The sequence below is a fragment of the Apodemus sylvaticus genome, chromosome 22 (assembly GCF_947179515.1).
Source record: "Apodemus sylvaticus chromosome 22, mApoSyl1.1, whole genome shotgun sequence".
NCBI classification, from domain to species: Eukaryota; Metazoa; Chordata; class Mammalia; order Rodentia; family Muridae; genus Apodemus; species Apodemus sylvaticus.
Window position 1 is genome coordinate 12389896 of NC_067493.1, and position 16134 is coordinate 12406029.

The 16134-nt window shown below is 42.2% G+C and overlaps 1 protein-coding gene across 8 annotated transcripts in view; it reads right to left on the reverse strand.

Annotated features, from left to right (window-relative positions):
- The window catches only part of LOC127673330 (zinc finger protein 431-like), a 269940-nt gene that overhangs the window by 161334 nt on the left and 92472 nt on the right, over positions 1-16134 (reverse strand). The window contains exon 1 of one of the 8 annotated variants that reach the window (XM_052168976.1): positions 9139-9154. The exons of 4 other annotated variants lie outside the window; for them this stretch is intronic. Coding sequence is in view for 2 of the 4 variants with exons in the window: in XM_052168988.1 (XP_052024948.1) it covers positions 9139-9141 (3 nt within the window). In the remaining 2 variants the exon portion in view is untranslated. Of the gene's footprint in view, positions 1-8162; positions 8179-9138; positions 9155-16134 lie in introns of those variants that run through there. 3 more of the 8 variants (XM_052168988.1, XM_052168975.1, XM_052168987.1) reach the window with 3 other exon arrangements.

Sequence of the window (16134 nt, forward strand, 5' to 3'; positions counted from 1 at the left end):
AGACTGCCTCTGGGTGCACACCAGGTGTCCCGCACTTCCTGGAGACCGAGTGCTGTGGCCCAGGCTGTTCAGATCCCAAAGCAGGTGCCTGAAGGCTCAGCAGGCCTATTTAAATGTTATTAAAACTTTATGAAATGAGAGGACATAGGTGGCCAGGATATGTATGATTTGTAGGGGGAATAACTAGTTAGATAATGTGAATTTGTCTAAAGACATCCTGCGTAAATTATTTTTGATGTATAGAATGTATTTCAGGGCTGGAGTAAAGGCTCAGTGGTAAAGAGAGCACTGGCTGCTCTTCCAGAGGTTCTGAGTTCAATTCCTAGCAACCACAAGGTGGATCACTACCATCTGTTATGGAATCGTAGGCCCTCTTCTTCTGTATCTGAAGACAGGGATATTATGCTCACATACATGAAATACAAAAATAAATCTTAAAAAAAGAAATGCATTGTCAATTTTCTTTGGGGAAAAACAATAAGTTTACTTTTATCCTTTGATAATCTATGATCCTTTAAAAAGGTGGTGTCATTTAAACTAAGAAAGAGCGATTAAAAATTGTTTATTCCCCACCCCTGAAATAATGTTCTGACAATACATTGTGGATTTATTTGTTAGACATATTGTATCTTTTGGTGATAACATTTAACGGTCTTAATAAAGAAGGATTTATATATAAAGACTACTATGTCTTCTACTCTGATCCTATATAGTTGGAGTTCAAGGTCACCCCTTTGTCTTCTTAAAAAGTTGTCTGAAAGCACCTTTTCTAAAAAGAACAAGAGCCAGGACTACTGAGTATTATCTGCCATCTTATTTTTTATTCCATTTCAAATACTGAGAAGAAACAATAATTAAAGCCACCTTGTTGTGGTAATTATTTATTTATTTATTTATTTATTTATTTATTTATTACCACAATTGAATTATAAAGGTTTCAAGTAAAAGACACAAAAGACTTGGTATTTATAATAAGATTTAAAGCACTAGAGTTGGACAGACTATTTTGTATAGTTCCTGTTAATAACTGCGAGATAAAGGACCCAAGGAGTTGAAGCGATTTACAGTGCCACAGAAGAAGCACCAGTGATTCACCCAGTACTTCCAGAGCTCCCAGGAACAAAATAATCAACAAAAGAGAACACATGGAATTACTCATGGCTCCAGATGCATAGGCAGCAGAGGACAGACTTGTTAGACACCAAAGAGAGGAGAGGCCCTTAGCTCTGGAAAGACTTGATGCCATAGTATAGAGGTATATCAGGACAGAGGAGCAGGGGATGGTTGATTGGGGAAGGGAGATGGCTTAATAGATTTTCAGGGAAGGGGAAACCAGGACAGGGGACATAATTTGAAATGGAAATAAAGAATATATCTAAAAAAAAAAAGAAACAAAATAAATAGAAAGAAATGGATACAATAGTCAAAAATAAATCTGGATTATAAAACGTTCCTGGGACTATACAACAAAGAGTTCTGTAACATATGAGAAGGCAAAAATAGAAATTAATGGAGAAAGGAAGAAGAAGAGGAAGAAGAAGAAGGAGAAGAAGAAGAAGAAGAGGAAGAGTAGTAGGAGGAGAAGGAGGAAGAGGATGATAATGATCAAGTCTGGAAAATATTTTCAATAAAATCATAAAGGAAATTTTTCCAAAAATAAAGGTGTCTGTTAATATATAAGAGGCATCAAAAATACCAAACAGAGTGAGAAAAAGTCCCTTTGCCTCATAATAATCAAAACACTAAACATAAGATAAAGAAATACTTAAAAATTACTACAGAAAAAACTTACAAATTAAACAAAACAAAAACTAGTAATGTATGAAATCAGAACTATTAGGTTCATACCCATCTTCTTATTTTTAAGGAATTAATTCATTACTTACACCATGTTCTCTCTGCAGGTGTTCCTGCAAGCCAGAAGAGGGCGCCAGATCCCATTACATAAGGTTGTGAGCCACCATGTGGTTGCTAAGAATTGAACTTATGTCCTGTGTAGGAACAGCCAGAGCTCTTAACCTCTGAGCCATCTCTCCAGCCTTATTCCTGACTTCTTAATGCATATTATAAAAAACAAAAACTTTTGGACACAGGCACTGCATAATCACAGAAACCACCCATGCTTCTACTAGAAAGCAATTGGTCCAGATGTTTTGGACAGAATTTCAATCAGCCATGATACTGAAGTTATTCAGAGGTCATGGTCTGAACTAGTAAGTAAGAAGCACCAGTAGAAACCTCACAGTAACTCTTCTTTGAAGGTCTGGTAGAATTCTGCACTGAAACCATCTGGTCCTGTGCTTTTTTTGGTTGGAAGACTTTCTATGACTCCTTCTATTTCTTTAGGCTTTATGGGACTGTTTAGATGGTCTAGTTGGTCCTGATTTAATTTTGGTATTTGGTATCTGTCAAGGAAATTGTCCATTTCCTCCAGATTCTCCAGTTGTGTTGAGTACAGGCCTATTCCACAAAATAGAAACAGAAGGAACACTACCCAATTCCTGCTACGAAGCCATAATTACGCTGATACCAAAGCCACACAAAGATACAACAAAGAAAGAGAACTTCAGACCAATTTCCCTTATGAACATCGATGCAAAAATACTCAACAAAATTCTTGCCAACCGAATCCAAGAACACATCAAAACGATCATCCACCATGATCAAGTAGGCTTTATCCCGGGAATGCAGGGTTGGTTCAATATACGGAAATCCATCAATACAATCCACTACATAAACAAACTCAAAGAACAAAACCACATGGTCATTTCATTGGATGCTGAAAAAGCATTTGACAAAATTCAGCATCCTTTCATGCTTAAAGTCTTGGAGAGAACAGGAATTCAAGGCCCATACCTAAACATAGTAAAAGCAATATACAGCAAACCGGTAGCCAGCATCAAACTAAACGGAGAGAAACTTGAAGCAATCCCACTGAAATCAGGGACCAGACAAGGCTGCCCCCTTTCTCCTTATCTTTTCAATATTGTACTTGAGGTACTAGCTCAGGCAATTCGACAACATAAGGAGGTCAAAGGGATACAAATTGGAAAGGAGGAAGTCAAACTATCATTATTTGCAGATGACATGATCGTCTACCTAAGTGACCCAAAGAACTCCACTAGAGAGCTCCTACAGCTGATAAACAACTTCAGCAAAGTGGCAGGTTACAAAATCAACTCAAGCAAATCAGTGGCCTTCCTATACTCAAAGGATAAGCAGGCTGAGAAAGAAATTAGGGAAATGACCCCCTTCACAATAGCCACAAACAGTATAAAGTATCTTGGGGTGACTCTTACCAAACATGCGAAAGATCTGTATGGCAAGAACTTCAAGACTCTGAAGAAGGAAATGGAAGAAGACCTCAAAAAATGGGAAAACCTCCCATGCTCATGGATCGGTAGAATCAATATAGTTAAAATGGCCATTTTGCCTAAAGCACTATACAGATTCAATGCAATACCCATCAAAATCCCAACTCAATTCTTCACAGAGTTAGAAAGAGCAATTATCAAATTCATCTGGAACAACAAAAAACCCAGGATAGCTAAAACTATTCTCAGCAACAAAAGAAAATCTGGGGGAATCAGTATCCCTGACCTCAAGCAATACTACAGAGCAATAGTGTTAAAAACTGCATGGTATTGGTACAGTGACAGGCAGGAGGATCAATGGAACAGGATTGAAGATCCAGAAATGAACCCACACACCTATGGCCACTTGATCCTCGACAAAGAGGCTGAAAACATCCAATGGAAAAAAGATAGCCTTTTCAACAAATGGTGCTGGTTCAACTGGAGGTCAGCATGCAGAAGAATGCGAATTGATCCATCCTTGTCTCCTTGTACTAAGCTCAAATCCAAATGGATCAAGGACCTCCACATAAAGCCAGACACTCTGAAGCTAATAGAAAAGAAACTGGGGAAGACCCTTGAGGACATCGGTACAGGGAGAAAGTTTCTGAACAGAACACCAATAGCGTATGCTCTAAGAGCAAGAATTGACAAATGGGACCTCATAAGGTTACAGAGTTTCTGTAAGGCAAAGGACACCATCAAGAGGACAGATCGGCAACCAACAAATTGGGAAAAGATCTTCACCAATCCTACATCAGATAGAGGGCTAATATCCAATATATATAAAGAACTCAAGAAGTTAGACTCCAGAAAACCGAACAACCCTATTAAAAAATGGGGTACAGAGTTAAACAAAGAATTCTCACCTGAAGAACTTCGGATGGCGGAGAAGCATCTTAAAAAATGCTCCACTTCATTAGTCATTAGGGAAATGCAAATCAAAACAACCCTAAGATTTCATCTTACACCAGTCAGAATGGCTAAGATTAAAAATTCAGGAGACAGCAGGTGTTGGAGAGGATGCGGAGAAAGAGGAACACTCCTCCACTGCTGGTGGGGTTGCAAATTGGTACAACCACTCTGGAAAGCAGTCTGGCGGTTCCTCCGAAAACTGGGCACCTCACTTCCAGAAGATCCTGCTATACCACTCCTGGGCATATACCCAGAGGATTCCCCACCATGTAATAAGGATACATGCTCTACTATGTTCATAGCAGCCCTATTTATAATTGCCAGATGCTGGAAAGAACCCAGGTATCCCTCAACAGAAGAGTGGATACAAAAAATGTGGTATATCTACACAATGGAGTACTATTCAGCCATTAGAAACAATGAATTCATGAAATTCTTAGGCAAATGGATGGAGCTAGAGAACATCATACTAAGTGAGGTAACCCAGACTCAAAAGGTGAATCATGGTATGCACTCACTAATAAGTGGTTATTAACCTAGAAAACTGGAATACCCAAAACATAATCCACACATCAAATGAGATACAAGAAGAAAGCAGGAGTGGTCCCTGGTTCTGGAAAGACTCAGTGAAACAGTATTTGGCAAAACCAGAACGGGGAACTGGGAAGGGGTGGGAGGGAGGACAGGGGAAGAGAAGGGGGCTTACGGGACTTTCGGTGAGTGGGGGGGGGGGCTAGAAAAGGGGAAATCATTTGAAATGTAAATAAATTATATCAAATTAAAAAAAAAGACAAAAAAAAAACAAAAAAAAAAACAAAAAAAAAACAAAAAAAAAAAAACAAAAACAAAAAAAAAAAAAAAAAAAAAAAAAAAGAAACCTCACAGTAAGTCACATCTGGTTTATGCTTTTGATCCAAACCCATAGAGGACACTGCTCAGCCACATGTTCCTCCTCATTGTGGGCAGATATCCTTTCCTCACCATGTCTTCATTTCAGTGCTTCCCTGAGGTCCCCTAATAGCACCCAACAGCAGAATTCAGAGCAGGACACTGAGAACTATTCAAGTCTGCACAGCCACAATGAACACACAGAAAGGCACACGGAAGATCCCTCCCCTTTTTCTGACAGGCAGGTCTATAGGCGTTCTAAATTTTCCAGTGACTCTTAGCCCTCCTCAGTCTAAAGTGTGCTACCAATCCAAGGCCAGACCTTTTCTAGACCTCAGGAATAGGTGGTACTCCATTAACATTTGAAATAAGATTCCAAGAGGAATCTCACCCCAACCAACCCTGGGGGAGAACACAAGATTCCAGCTCAGGCTGGTCAGCTGCCTGATCCTCCAATCTGTGATCAATGATCCTGTGCTTACCAGAACCTGTGCCTAAGCATAAGAGAGCAGATAAGAAAGGGGAAGTTGGAGAGAACAGGAACAGGTGAGGTGAGAGACAGGAGAGGACCAGAGGGTCAGAAAAATAAATTGAAATCTGAAGCAGGAGGTGGTCAAAGGGTGGGGTAGATTTAATATGTGCCAGAGATTACAAACTGGAGAGTACCAAGGAGTCTATGTGAGTAATCTTAGGTGAAATGCATGGAAATGATACATGGACCCTGAAGCAGCCACATCCTGCAGTCAGGCAGAGCCCCCTATGGAGAGTTAAGGACACCACCTGAACCCAAATTATTTCGACACAAAATCTGTCCTATCTACAAGAAATTTAGGCAAAATGATGGAGCAGAGACTGAGGGAATGCCCTAACGATATTCTGCCCAACTTGAGACCCTTCCCATGGACAAGCAACAAACCTTAACTTTACTGAGGATACTGTAAAATACTTGGAGAGAGTACCTTAGCATCTGAGAGTCTGAGACTGAATCCTGAACCAGCCTATAACAGATGCAGAGACCCTCAGCCTAATATTGGACAGGGAGTAGGATGTCTTTGGGGAGAGGGTTGGAGGCCACTGAAGGAAAAGGAAGTCCATTCAAAGATCCTCAGAATCATCTAACCTGGACATTAGAAGACTGAGCCACAAACCAAAGAGAATACACAGGATGGACTGAGACCCACACCATATATGCAATACATGTGCTATCCGTCTTCACATGGGTCCCACAAAAACTAAAGAGAGAGATGTCCCTTAGGCTGTTGTCTGTCTGTCAAAACTTTTCCCCTAACTTGGCTACCTTCTCTGAACTCAGTAGGAGAGGATGTGCCTAACCATGCAGAGACTTGAAATTCTGTGCTTGGTGAATGCTCAAGTGGACTGCACCCTCCTTGGAGGAGTGAGAGGTGAATAACTGTTTAAGGTGAATGGAGAGATTGTAGAAAATGGAATTTAAATTAAATAAATAATAAAAAAATGAGTGGGGAAAATGAACAAATACATATTGCTAGAATGAAAATATAGAAGTCAGCCCATTATTTTTAAATTTTACCTCACTCAGTATTTCAAGGTGTAAGCCAAGGAGAAAAGATTTTTGGCCAAAATATCACATAATGACCTCTCACTAAAGTTTTCTGTGTCTATTTTCATCTGAAATTCTATGATCCCAATTTTCTCTGACTGCATACTGTCAATACTTAAATCTCCCAAGTCATATGATAACAACAGACTAAGATCCAAGAACAGCTTTGTATGACTTTTGCCTCCTCAATTTCTGATAATTTCCACATTCTTTCAAAAGAGAACCTAGATTCTGTCCAGCTCACTTGTTGATAACACTTTTGTGGTAGTTTTTGTTGTTCTAACTTGTTACTCTGCCGCTGTATTGGAATCATCTGAGCAAAAGAATCTGAGGAAATAAACAGTTGTTGTGATTGGTTCTGTCAGACCACAGTTCATCAATTTGGGAGCTCAGAGTAAGAAACTGACGCTAAAAACTGAAGATAAAATCATGGACAAACATTGTGTCCTGGCTTGCTCTCCTGCTTGGTCAGTGCCTCATGCTCAGGTAACTCTCTCATCCAGCCTAGACCCACTTGTTTATGAATATTTTCACCCTCAGTTCAAAAGCCTTCCGACCTCAATCAACACTATCTCAAACAGACTTAGCAACCAGTCATTCTGATGAGGGCACACCCCTCAACTGAGGCTCCTTCAGATGACTGTAGCTCTGAAATGTTGAAATGTTGGCAGCTTCACCTCTCTCCTGACTATATATTATTGTGCATTGCTAAGATTATCTCTTCCTGCCCACCTTCTCTCACAACTTTCAACATTAACCAGCATTCCCTCTTGAACATACCCACCAAACATGTAAGTAAAAGAGGCAACACTCAGTCAATACTCTCTGATAATCTAGACAGCAAACTATAAGCCAGGATTAATCTCCCACAGGAAAAAAGAAATCGGGTAATGGTTGAAATCACAACTATTAGATACATATCCATCTTCTTTTTTTTAAAGGAATTCATTACTTATACAATGTTCTCCCTGCATGTATTCCCGTAGGCCAGAAGAAGGCACCAGATCCCATTTCATATGGTTGTGAGCCACCATGTGGTTGCTAATAATTGAATTCATGACCTGTGTAGGAACAGTCAGAGCTCCTAACCTCTGAGCCATCTCTCCAGCCCTATTCCTGCCTTCTTAATGTATATTATAAAAGAAAAAATGGTTTTGACACAGGTGCTGCAGAGTCACAGAAACCACCCATGCTTCTACAAGAAAACAACTGGTTCAGATATTTTCAACAGAATTACAATAAGCCATGATGCTGAAGTTATTTAGAGGTCATGGCCTGAACTAGAAGATAAGAAGCACCACTAGAAACCTCACAGGTGTTCACATCTGGTTGATGCTTCTGATCCAACCCCATAGAGGACCCTCTACCCCAGTTCCCACTGTTCAGCCGAATGTTCTTCCCATTGTGGGCAGATATCCTATGCTCACCATGTCTTGATTTCAGAGCTTCCCTGAGGTCCCCTCATGGCATACAACAGCAGAGCTCAGATCAGGACACAAAGAACCATCCAAGCCTGCACAGCTATATGGAACACCTCAGAAAGAGAAGGAGAGGGTGAGGGCGAGTGTGAAGATCAATCAGCAAAAATATCTAGAAAAATTTTCAATAAAATAATAAATGAAAACTTTCCTAAGCTTAAGAAGGTGCCTATTAAAGTAAAAGAACCATCCAAACTACCAAACAGATTGGGAAAGAGACTCTTAGCCACATAATAATCAAAATACTAAACATATAAGTTAAAGAAATATAAACAAAAAAAAACTACACCAGAAAAAACTAATGAATTAAACAAAACAAAAACTAGTAATGTATGAAATCAGAATGATTATATTCATATCCATCTTCTTGTTTTTAGGGATTTAATCCACTAATAAACAAAGTTCTCCCTGCAAGTTTCCTGCAGGCCAGAAGAGGGGACAAGATCCCGTTACATAGTTATGAGCCACCATGTGGCTGGTAAGAATTAAACTCCTTTCCTGTTTAGGAACAGCCAGAGCTCTTAACATCTGAGCCATCTCTCCAGTCCTCTTCCTGCCTTCTTAATGTATATTATAAAAGACAAAAAGGTTAGGCCACAGGTGCTGAATTGTCACAGAAACTGCCCATGCATCTAGAAGAAAGCAACTGGTCCAGATGTTTTGGATTGAATTATAATTAGCAATGATACTGAAGTTATTAAGAGGACATGGCCTGAACTAGCAAGAAAGAAGCACCACCAGAAACCTCACAGGAAGTCACATCTGGCTGATAGTTCTGATCCAACCCCATAGAAGACCCACCACCCCAGCACCCACTACCATCTGGCTGATGCTTCCCATCCATTCCCAGAGAGGAACCACCACCCAGGCGCCCACTGCTCAGCTGTGTTTTCCTCTACATTGTAGGCAGATATCCTGTGCTTACCATGTCTTGATTTCAGAGTTTCCCCGAGGTGCCCTCACAGCACCCAACAGCAGAGCTCAGAGCAGGACGCAGAGAACCATTGAAGCCTGCACAGCCACAATGAACACACAAAAAGGCACCCAGAATATCCTGCCTCTTTGTCTGCCTGGCAAGTCTGCCTGGCAACTTTGATTGGCTAGTGATTACCCCTTCTCAGGTTAAAGTGTTCTTCAGGTCTAGGCCCAACCTCCCCACCCCCCCAGATTTCAGGTGTGGTTTGCACTCCATTCGCAATTGAAAGAAGATTCCAAGAGGAATCTCACCCCACCCAGTCCTGAGGGAGGACACACCATTCAAGTTCTGCTGTGTCTGCTGCCAGTTCTTTTCCCCTGTAAACTAGGACCTTAAGAGGTCCTCACTTCTGAACTTGCCTGAGATTTTCTCAAAGCACTTGTCTTCTGCCCATGATCAAGATGAAGTACTTGCATAGATTATTACCCAAGGTGAATAGGGTGTACCTATCTTATCCAGGAATGGATGACCAAATGTATGATGCTGGCTATTAATATTAAAGATAGATATTCAATAACAAGAGTTTTAGCCAGGCAGTTATGGTGCATGCCTGTAATTATAGTATTTGGGAGGCAGAGGCAGGTGAATTTCTGAATTCCAGGCCAACCTAGTGTACAGAGTGAGTTCCAGGAAAGCCAGGGCTATACAGAGAAAACCTGTCTCAAAAAACAAGAAAAATAAATCAAACAAACAAACAAAAAACAAAAGTAGAGTTTTGTTTATGGTTAAATGCTGGGTCAGGAAAATAGAAACTCCCTTCTACAGAAGATAGATATCAAAAAACCCAAGGTGAAAAGCCAGAAACATAAGGGAATCATTGTTGAGCACTATTACTAGTCAGCATATTTCATCAGTGGCAAAGTAGAGAAAAAACACAGTTGGATTACCACAGATTTTCTAGATAACCATATCTTGAATCATAGAGAAAATGAATCTTTCTATGTACATAGAAAGACTAGCTAATAGAATGTCTTGGCTATCAGCCAAGGAAAATTAGAAACATCATGACTTTTTGATTTCATGTTGCAGGATATTACAGCTGGTCTTCATTATATACCAGAATACTTAACAAATAAGTACTTCCTAATGCCAGTTGCAAAGTAAAAAAAAAAAAAAAATCAAATCACCTTTGTTTTGTAAAATAAATTAGTACAAATACAAAAAACAAAAATGACCTTTCCATATGTAGGTTGCAAAAAGCATCTACAGCCTAGATCAAAGGTAGATCAGAACATCTCAAAAAATTAAGAAAGGGTTTCTCACTTCAAAAAGTATAATTAAGAACCATCCCCCACAGTAACCAGGGTTAGAATTATGATTAGTAAGGACACATCCAGATCATCTTTCACAACAGTTTCACCTCACCCTGACAAGCAACAGCAGTGATGTTCTTGGTATTGCTATTGATTGACCAATTTGATTTTTTTTTTTTTGGTTGGCTTGTTTGTTTTTGTTTTTTAAGTCGCGGTCTCACTATGGAACTCTGGCTGTCCTAGAACTCACTATGTAGACCAGGCTGGCCTAAAACTCACCAAGATCCACCTGTCTCAAACTACCAACAGATGAGTTGAAAGCATGAGCCACCACTCTTGGCCTCTGTTGTTGCTTAAGGCAGATTCTAAAACACTGTTTGAGATTTGGTCCCCACAAAATCTGAGTTGTTGCACAGTGTACCGCTTCACATGAATCTTTAGATCTTGGATACACTGTCCCATGTACCCACATCTGCTTCAGTTTATTTCCTTTTTGCCATCTGCCCCATATAACAGACCCACAAAACCGCACTGCATGCCCACTGCTTCTAGACTGCTGGTGAGTTTGATATAGGGGGGCCCTGAGAATGAGAGAAAAAAGCAAAGTCAGGTAAAGAATTTGGTGTTTCTTCTGATTTCTTCCCAGCAAACACACTCATGCTTGTATGCACACACACACACACACACACACACACACACACACAGACACACACACACACAGGAGCAGGTAAGTCCCTTAGTTAAGGGTCCCTTCAGCTGGGCTTCCCACAAGTATGCAGTGAGAGCATGCCATTCTGATTGTGTTGTGAGGGCTGGATCTGGTCACACAGTGGCTTCCCCTGAGCCACGAGTTACTGTTCCATCCTGTGTGGCCCTGAACCCACACCTTTCTAAACAGCCTCACGGGGACGGGGTGGGGTGCAGGGGGGACCCTCCTCAACAAATCCTCTCACGGCATCTGCTTTCTGTACACACCCAGTTAGAAAAGCAGGTGCAAGTTGAGCTCTTGATGAATATTTGTCAGCAGAGAGGCCTCAAATTCACACATCTCATGAGTGTGAAGTCCCACAGCAAGACTCTGTGGTCAGAATGCTTTGAGTGGAAGCCATTCTGCACGCACAGTGTACACACATACACACTCGGAATGGGACTTGCTCGTTACACTGTGACCACCTTTCCCTCCTGCAGAAGAAAGGTCCCTGCTGCCACACAGGCTTGACCATTGGCTGACCTTAAAGCACAGTTCAGTCACCAATGGTCAGGCATAGAAACACTGCCTGGTCTGTTCCAAGGTGCGAAAAGAATGCATCCCAGAACTCATGGCTCCGGCATGATCAGTCGGACGGCGCTCAGGCAAGTGCTACTTTGCTGAGGCTGTGTTCCAAGGCCGTGGCCAACACCTCCAACACCACCCACATGTGTTGAGAAGTCCTAAAAGAGCAGAGAGTGGCGGGAGACCAGTCCAAGTTGCTGTCATGGTGACAGCATGTCTGAAACACCACCAGTTCCGATGCAACTCCTGGCACATAGGAGACCTTCACACAGTCAATGAATGGATGGGTTGTTCTGGAACAGGAATAGACAGGCCAGGGATCAGTCCTGCTGAGCTTTTGAAATCAAGAACTGAGCTCTGGGTGGAGAGGCTTGAGAGTATAATAAACCTCTATGGCCAGGCCTGGTGGCACTTGCCTTTAATCTCAGCATTCTTGAGACAGAGGCAGATAGATCTATGGTTTACATATTGAGTTCCAGGACAGCCAGAGCCACATAGACTCTGTCTCAAAAAAATAAATAAATAAATAAATAAAATAAAATAAACCAAAAAAGTAACCTTTACAGTCCTTACAAATATTTTTGAATATTGACTGTGAACCAGGAGCTAAAGTTTTGACCTAAGATTCCCATTTAATTAATATTTAAGAAAGTCCTACTGGTACACAGGAATTATGTTTTTCTATGCATTTTGATTTAGGGGATTCGTGTTCCCTGAACCTGCTTTTGGATACCGTTCTCAAGGATACAATATACACAGCCTCAAATCATAGAGGCAATGAAACCATTTCAGCTTCCAAGAAACCCTTTCATCTCAGTGATAGAGGTGTGGATAGAACAGGGTAAGAGGTCGTGAGACTCCTAGTTCAGAGGCCATCAAGGATCAAGCAGGTGGCTCACATGAAGTTTAGGTAGCATGAACCACAAGTTGTCAGCAAGGAAGACTGACAAAAACTTGGTGTGTAGACTCTTCATTGGCTTGCCACACAGCCAGGCCCCAGGATGCCCTTCTTCAGTTCTAAGAGGCCCTGTAGTCCTGGCTGTTGGCATTTTGTCTAGGCTCTGCCCCACATTGACCTGGCAACAGCCTGGTATGTCAACTCATTCTAAAGGGGGCTGCTTGCCCCCTCCTCACTCTCTTCTCTTCTCCTGCTCTTGATCCCTTACCTTCTTCCCCTTTCTCCCCATTCCCCTCCCCCTCTCCATGTGCTCATGACCAGCCTCTCTCCTCTTCCTTTTCTTCCTCTTCTCTCTCTCTCTCTCTCTCTCTCTCTCTCTCTCTCTCTCTCTCTCTCTCTGTCTCTCTCTCCCTCTCTCCCTCTCTCTCTGTCTATATTTTTCTCTGCCTCAACTCCCCTCCCCATGCCCTAAATAAACTCTATTCTACACTATTCCATCCTGTGGCTGGTCCTTCAGGAGGGAAGTGGTGCCTCAGCATTTTCCTCAGAGGCACCCCCTTCCCCCACACCATACCACACCTCCACCAAACACATCCCTGACTTCCTTTTACAAAACACAACACTGACAACCCAATGCAGAGACGTGACAAAGTCAACAGTGGGATTCACTTTAGGGGAAAGAGACGAGGTTGAGACCATTTTTTTCTCAAGGTGGAAATGCCATCTGGGAAATCCAAGTCCTTAGGGAGCCATGCTTCCCTGGCAGGCTGCCACCTGGTGCTCCCTCCACCCACAAGTCTGTTCTTGAGTCCTTGCCCTTGTTCTCATCTGTGGAGTGAGTGGGAGTGGTCATCCGAGGATAACTTGCCCCTCCCAGACCAAGGGGAGAAACTGAGGAAAAGGTTATAAAGAGCTTTGATCTATGTGGAAAGAAGCTACTGGGCAGCCTTAATAATTACAGTAACAAAGGAAAATACTACCCCTGGTGAGGAGGGAAATGAGAGTGGAGAAAGGAGCAGAATGTGTAGGAGTCTCTAGCCCTGATTTGTACCCTCCCAGCCCCTTAACTTTTGAATGTCTATTTGGTCAGGCACAGTCCCCCAGTACATTTAACGCCTGGCAGGAAGCTAGTACATGCACAAATTCCAATAAATAGACTTTAGTAATATAAAGTATTAAATATTTTTTAAATATAAAAATCTATTACTTTCTGAGAAAATTATTCCAAATACGCTTGCAAGGCAAGACAGAGGACCCCAGTGTCTAGATAAATAGACCAAGCTTCAAAGCCACCATGATGGTTAACCTCAATTATCTACTTTATAAGATCTGTGGTAGCCAAGGATGTTGTGATCATTAAAAGAGAAAGAGGAGAAAGACTATGTTCTAGCAGCGTTGTGGGGGAAGGAGGTTCCTCAGTGGGCCCATGCCAATGCATCCCTTCCTCCTGACATTACCAGACACAAAACGGTATAGTACAGAATAGAGTTTAATCAGGGCATTGAGAGGGGAGTTAAGAGGGTAGTAGAGGCAGAGAAAGGCAGAGAGAAGGAGAAAGTAGGGAAGCAGAGTCTGACCATGACCATGTGGAGAGAGGGGGAGGGGAGGGGAAAGGAGGGGAGCCCAAGAGGGGGCAAGAGGGAAGGTGAGAGTGAGAGAATAAGAGAGGGTGTAGGGGCATGCAGCCCCTTTTATAGTGCGCCAGACCTACCAGACTGTTACCAGGTAATGGTGGGGAGGGGCAAATCTAGCTGTTGCCAGGTAACTGTGGGGTGGAGCTTAGACAGAATGCTAACAAGGGGGAGGTTCCTCGGGGCATAGCTGTAAGGGACTGCCTTGGTTATCTTAACTGGTGTGGGAAAACCCAACCACTATGGGCGGCACCATTCCCTGGCTAGGATCCCAGGCAGTGTGTGGAATGGGCCTGAGCAGCAGCAGGCATTCATTGCTCTTGGCGTCCTGATTATTTACACACCTGATGTGAGTGAGCAGCTGCTTCACACTTCAGAGTGGCATCCCCACCGTGAGGGACTTTACTGTGAACCGCGAGCTGGAATAAACCTGTTCTCCTGACAGAGTATTTAATCAAAGCAACAGCAGTAATTAATATACCTGTGAATTGACATTTATCCATTCAAGGCCACTATGAGATGTTATGCTCTGTTTGTTTTAAAGAAATTTTTACTAGATATGTTGTTTATTTACATTTGTAATGCTATCCCCTTTCCTCATTTCCCCTCTGAAAACCCTTTATCCCATCTCCCCTCCCTGTGCTCACTAACCCACCCACTCCTCCTTCTCTGACCTCTTATTCCCCTACCCTGGGGCAATGAGCCTATACGGGTCCAAGGACCTCTCCTCTCAGGGATGTCCGACCAGGCCATCCTCTGCTACCCATGTGGCTGGAAACATGAGTCTGCTCTTGTGTACACATTGGTTGTTGGTTTAGTCCCTGGGAGCTCTAGGGATATTGGTTGGTTCATACTGTTGTTCCTCCTATGGGGCTGCAAAGCCCTTCAGTTCCTTTGGTTCTTTCCCTAGTTATTCCATTGGGGACGCTGTGCTCAGTTCAATTGTTGACTGCATGCCAAACCTCCATGTTTGTTCAGGCACTGGCAGAGACTCTCAGGAGACAGCTATATCAGGTTCCTGTCATCAAGCACTTGTTGGCATCCACAGTAGTGTCTGGGTTTGGTATATGAGCTGGATACTGGCCCCAATATGCTTGCTTTACCCTAACTCACGCAGACTGGGATTGTAACATGATTGAAAGTAAGAGGAGGCCTTTTGTCCCCTGTCCATCTCTGCTGGCAGGTCTCAACATGGCCACAAGATGACTCAAAAATTTGTCCAGAGTGTATAATATTAGGCAGAGAGAAGATAAAAGCCCTACAGATTCTTTAGAAAGGGTCATGGAGACATTTTTGACAAGATATGCTAATGGACCCTGAATCACCAGAAGCAAAGGCAGCAGTGGCTTGAGATATTGTTAATCAGGGAACACCAGCTATGTAGACAAAGCCCCAGAGGGTGGAGCAGTTAGGAAAGAGTTGTCTAAGAGATTTAAGGATAGTAGCAAAGAGAGTATTTAATGGAGGACAGACTGCAGAGGAGAAGCAGATTAGAGGACAGAAGCAACAGACTGGAGACCTGGCAAAAATCCTGTTGGCAGCCAAGGCCAACTCAGAAGACCATAAATGATGCTTAAAAAGGACAGCATCAATAAAGGGGATATGGGGGCCCTGAGAATCAAAACTGCACCCACCAGAAGACCAGGGTTATCCTAAAAGTAAAATGGAGACCCACCAGCTTTTGTTGATATAGTTCAAAATTTTGTTTTGCTAAGACTTACAGATAGAGTCTCTCTTCATCAGTTTATAAAGGACTTCCCAGTGTCAACAGAATAAAAAAAAAGAAACAAAAAGGCATGACGTCTTAGATGCCTTGAAAAATTCAGACTATTTAAGCCTCTGATAAAAGAATACCCTTACTCTGTCAACTACAGGTGAGCTTTGTAGACT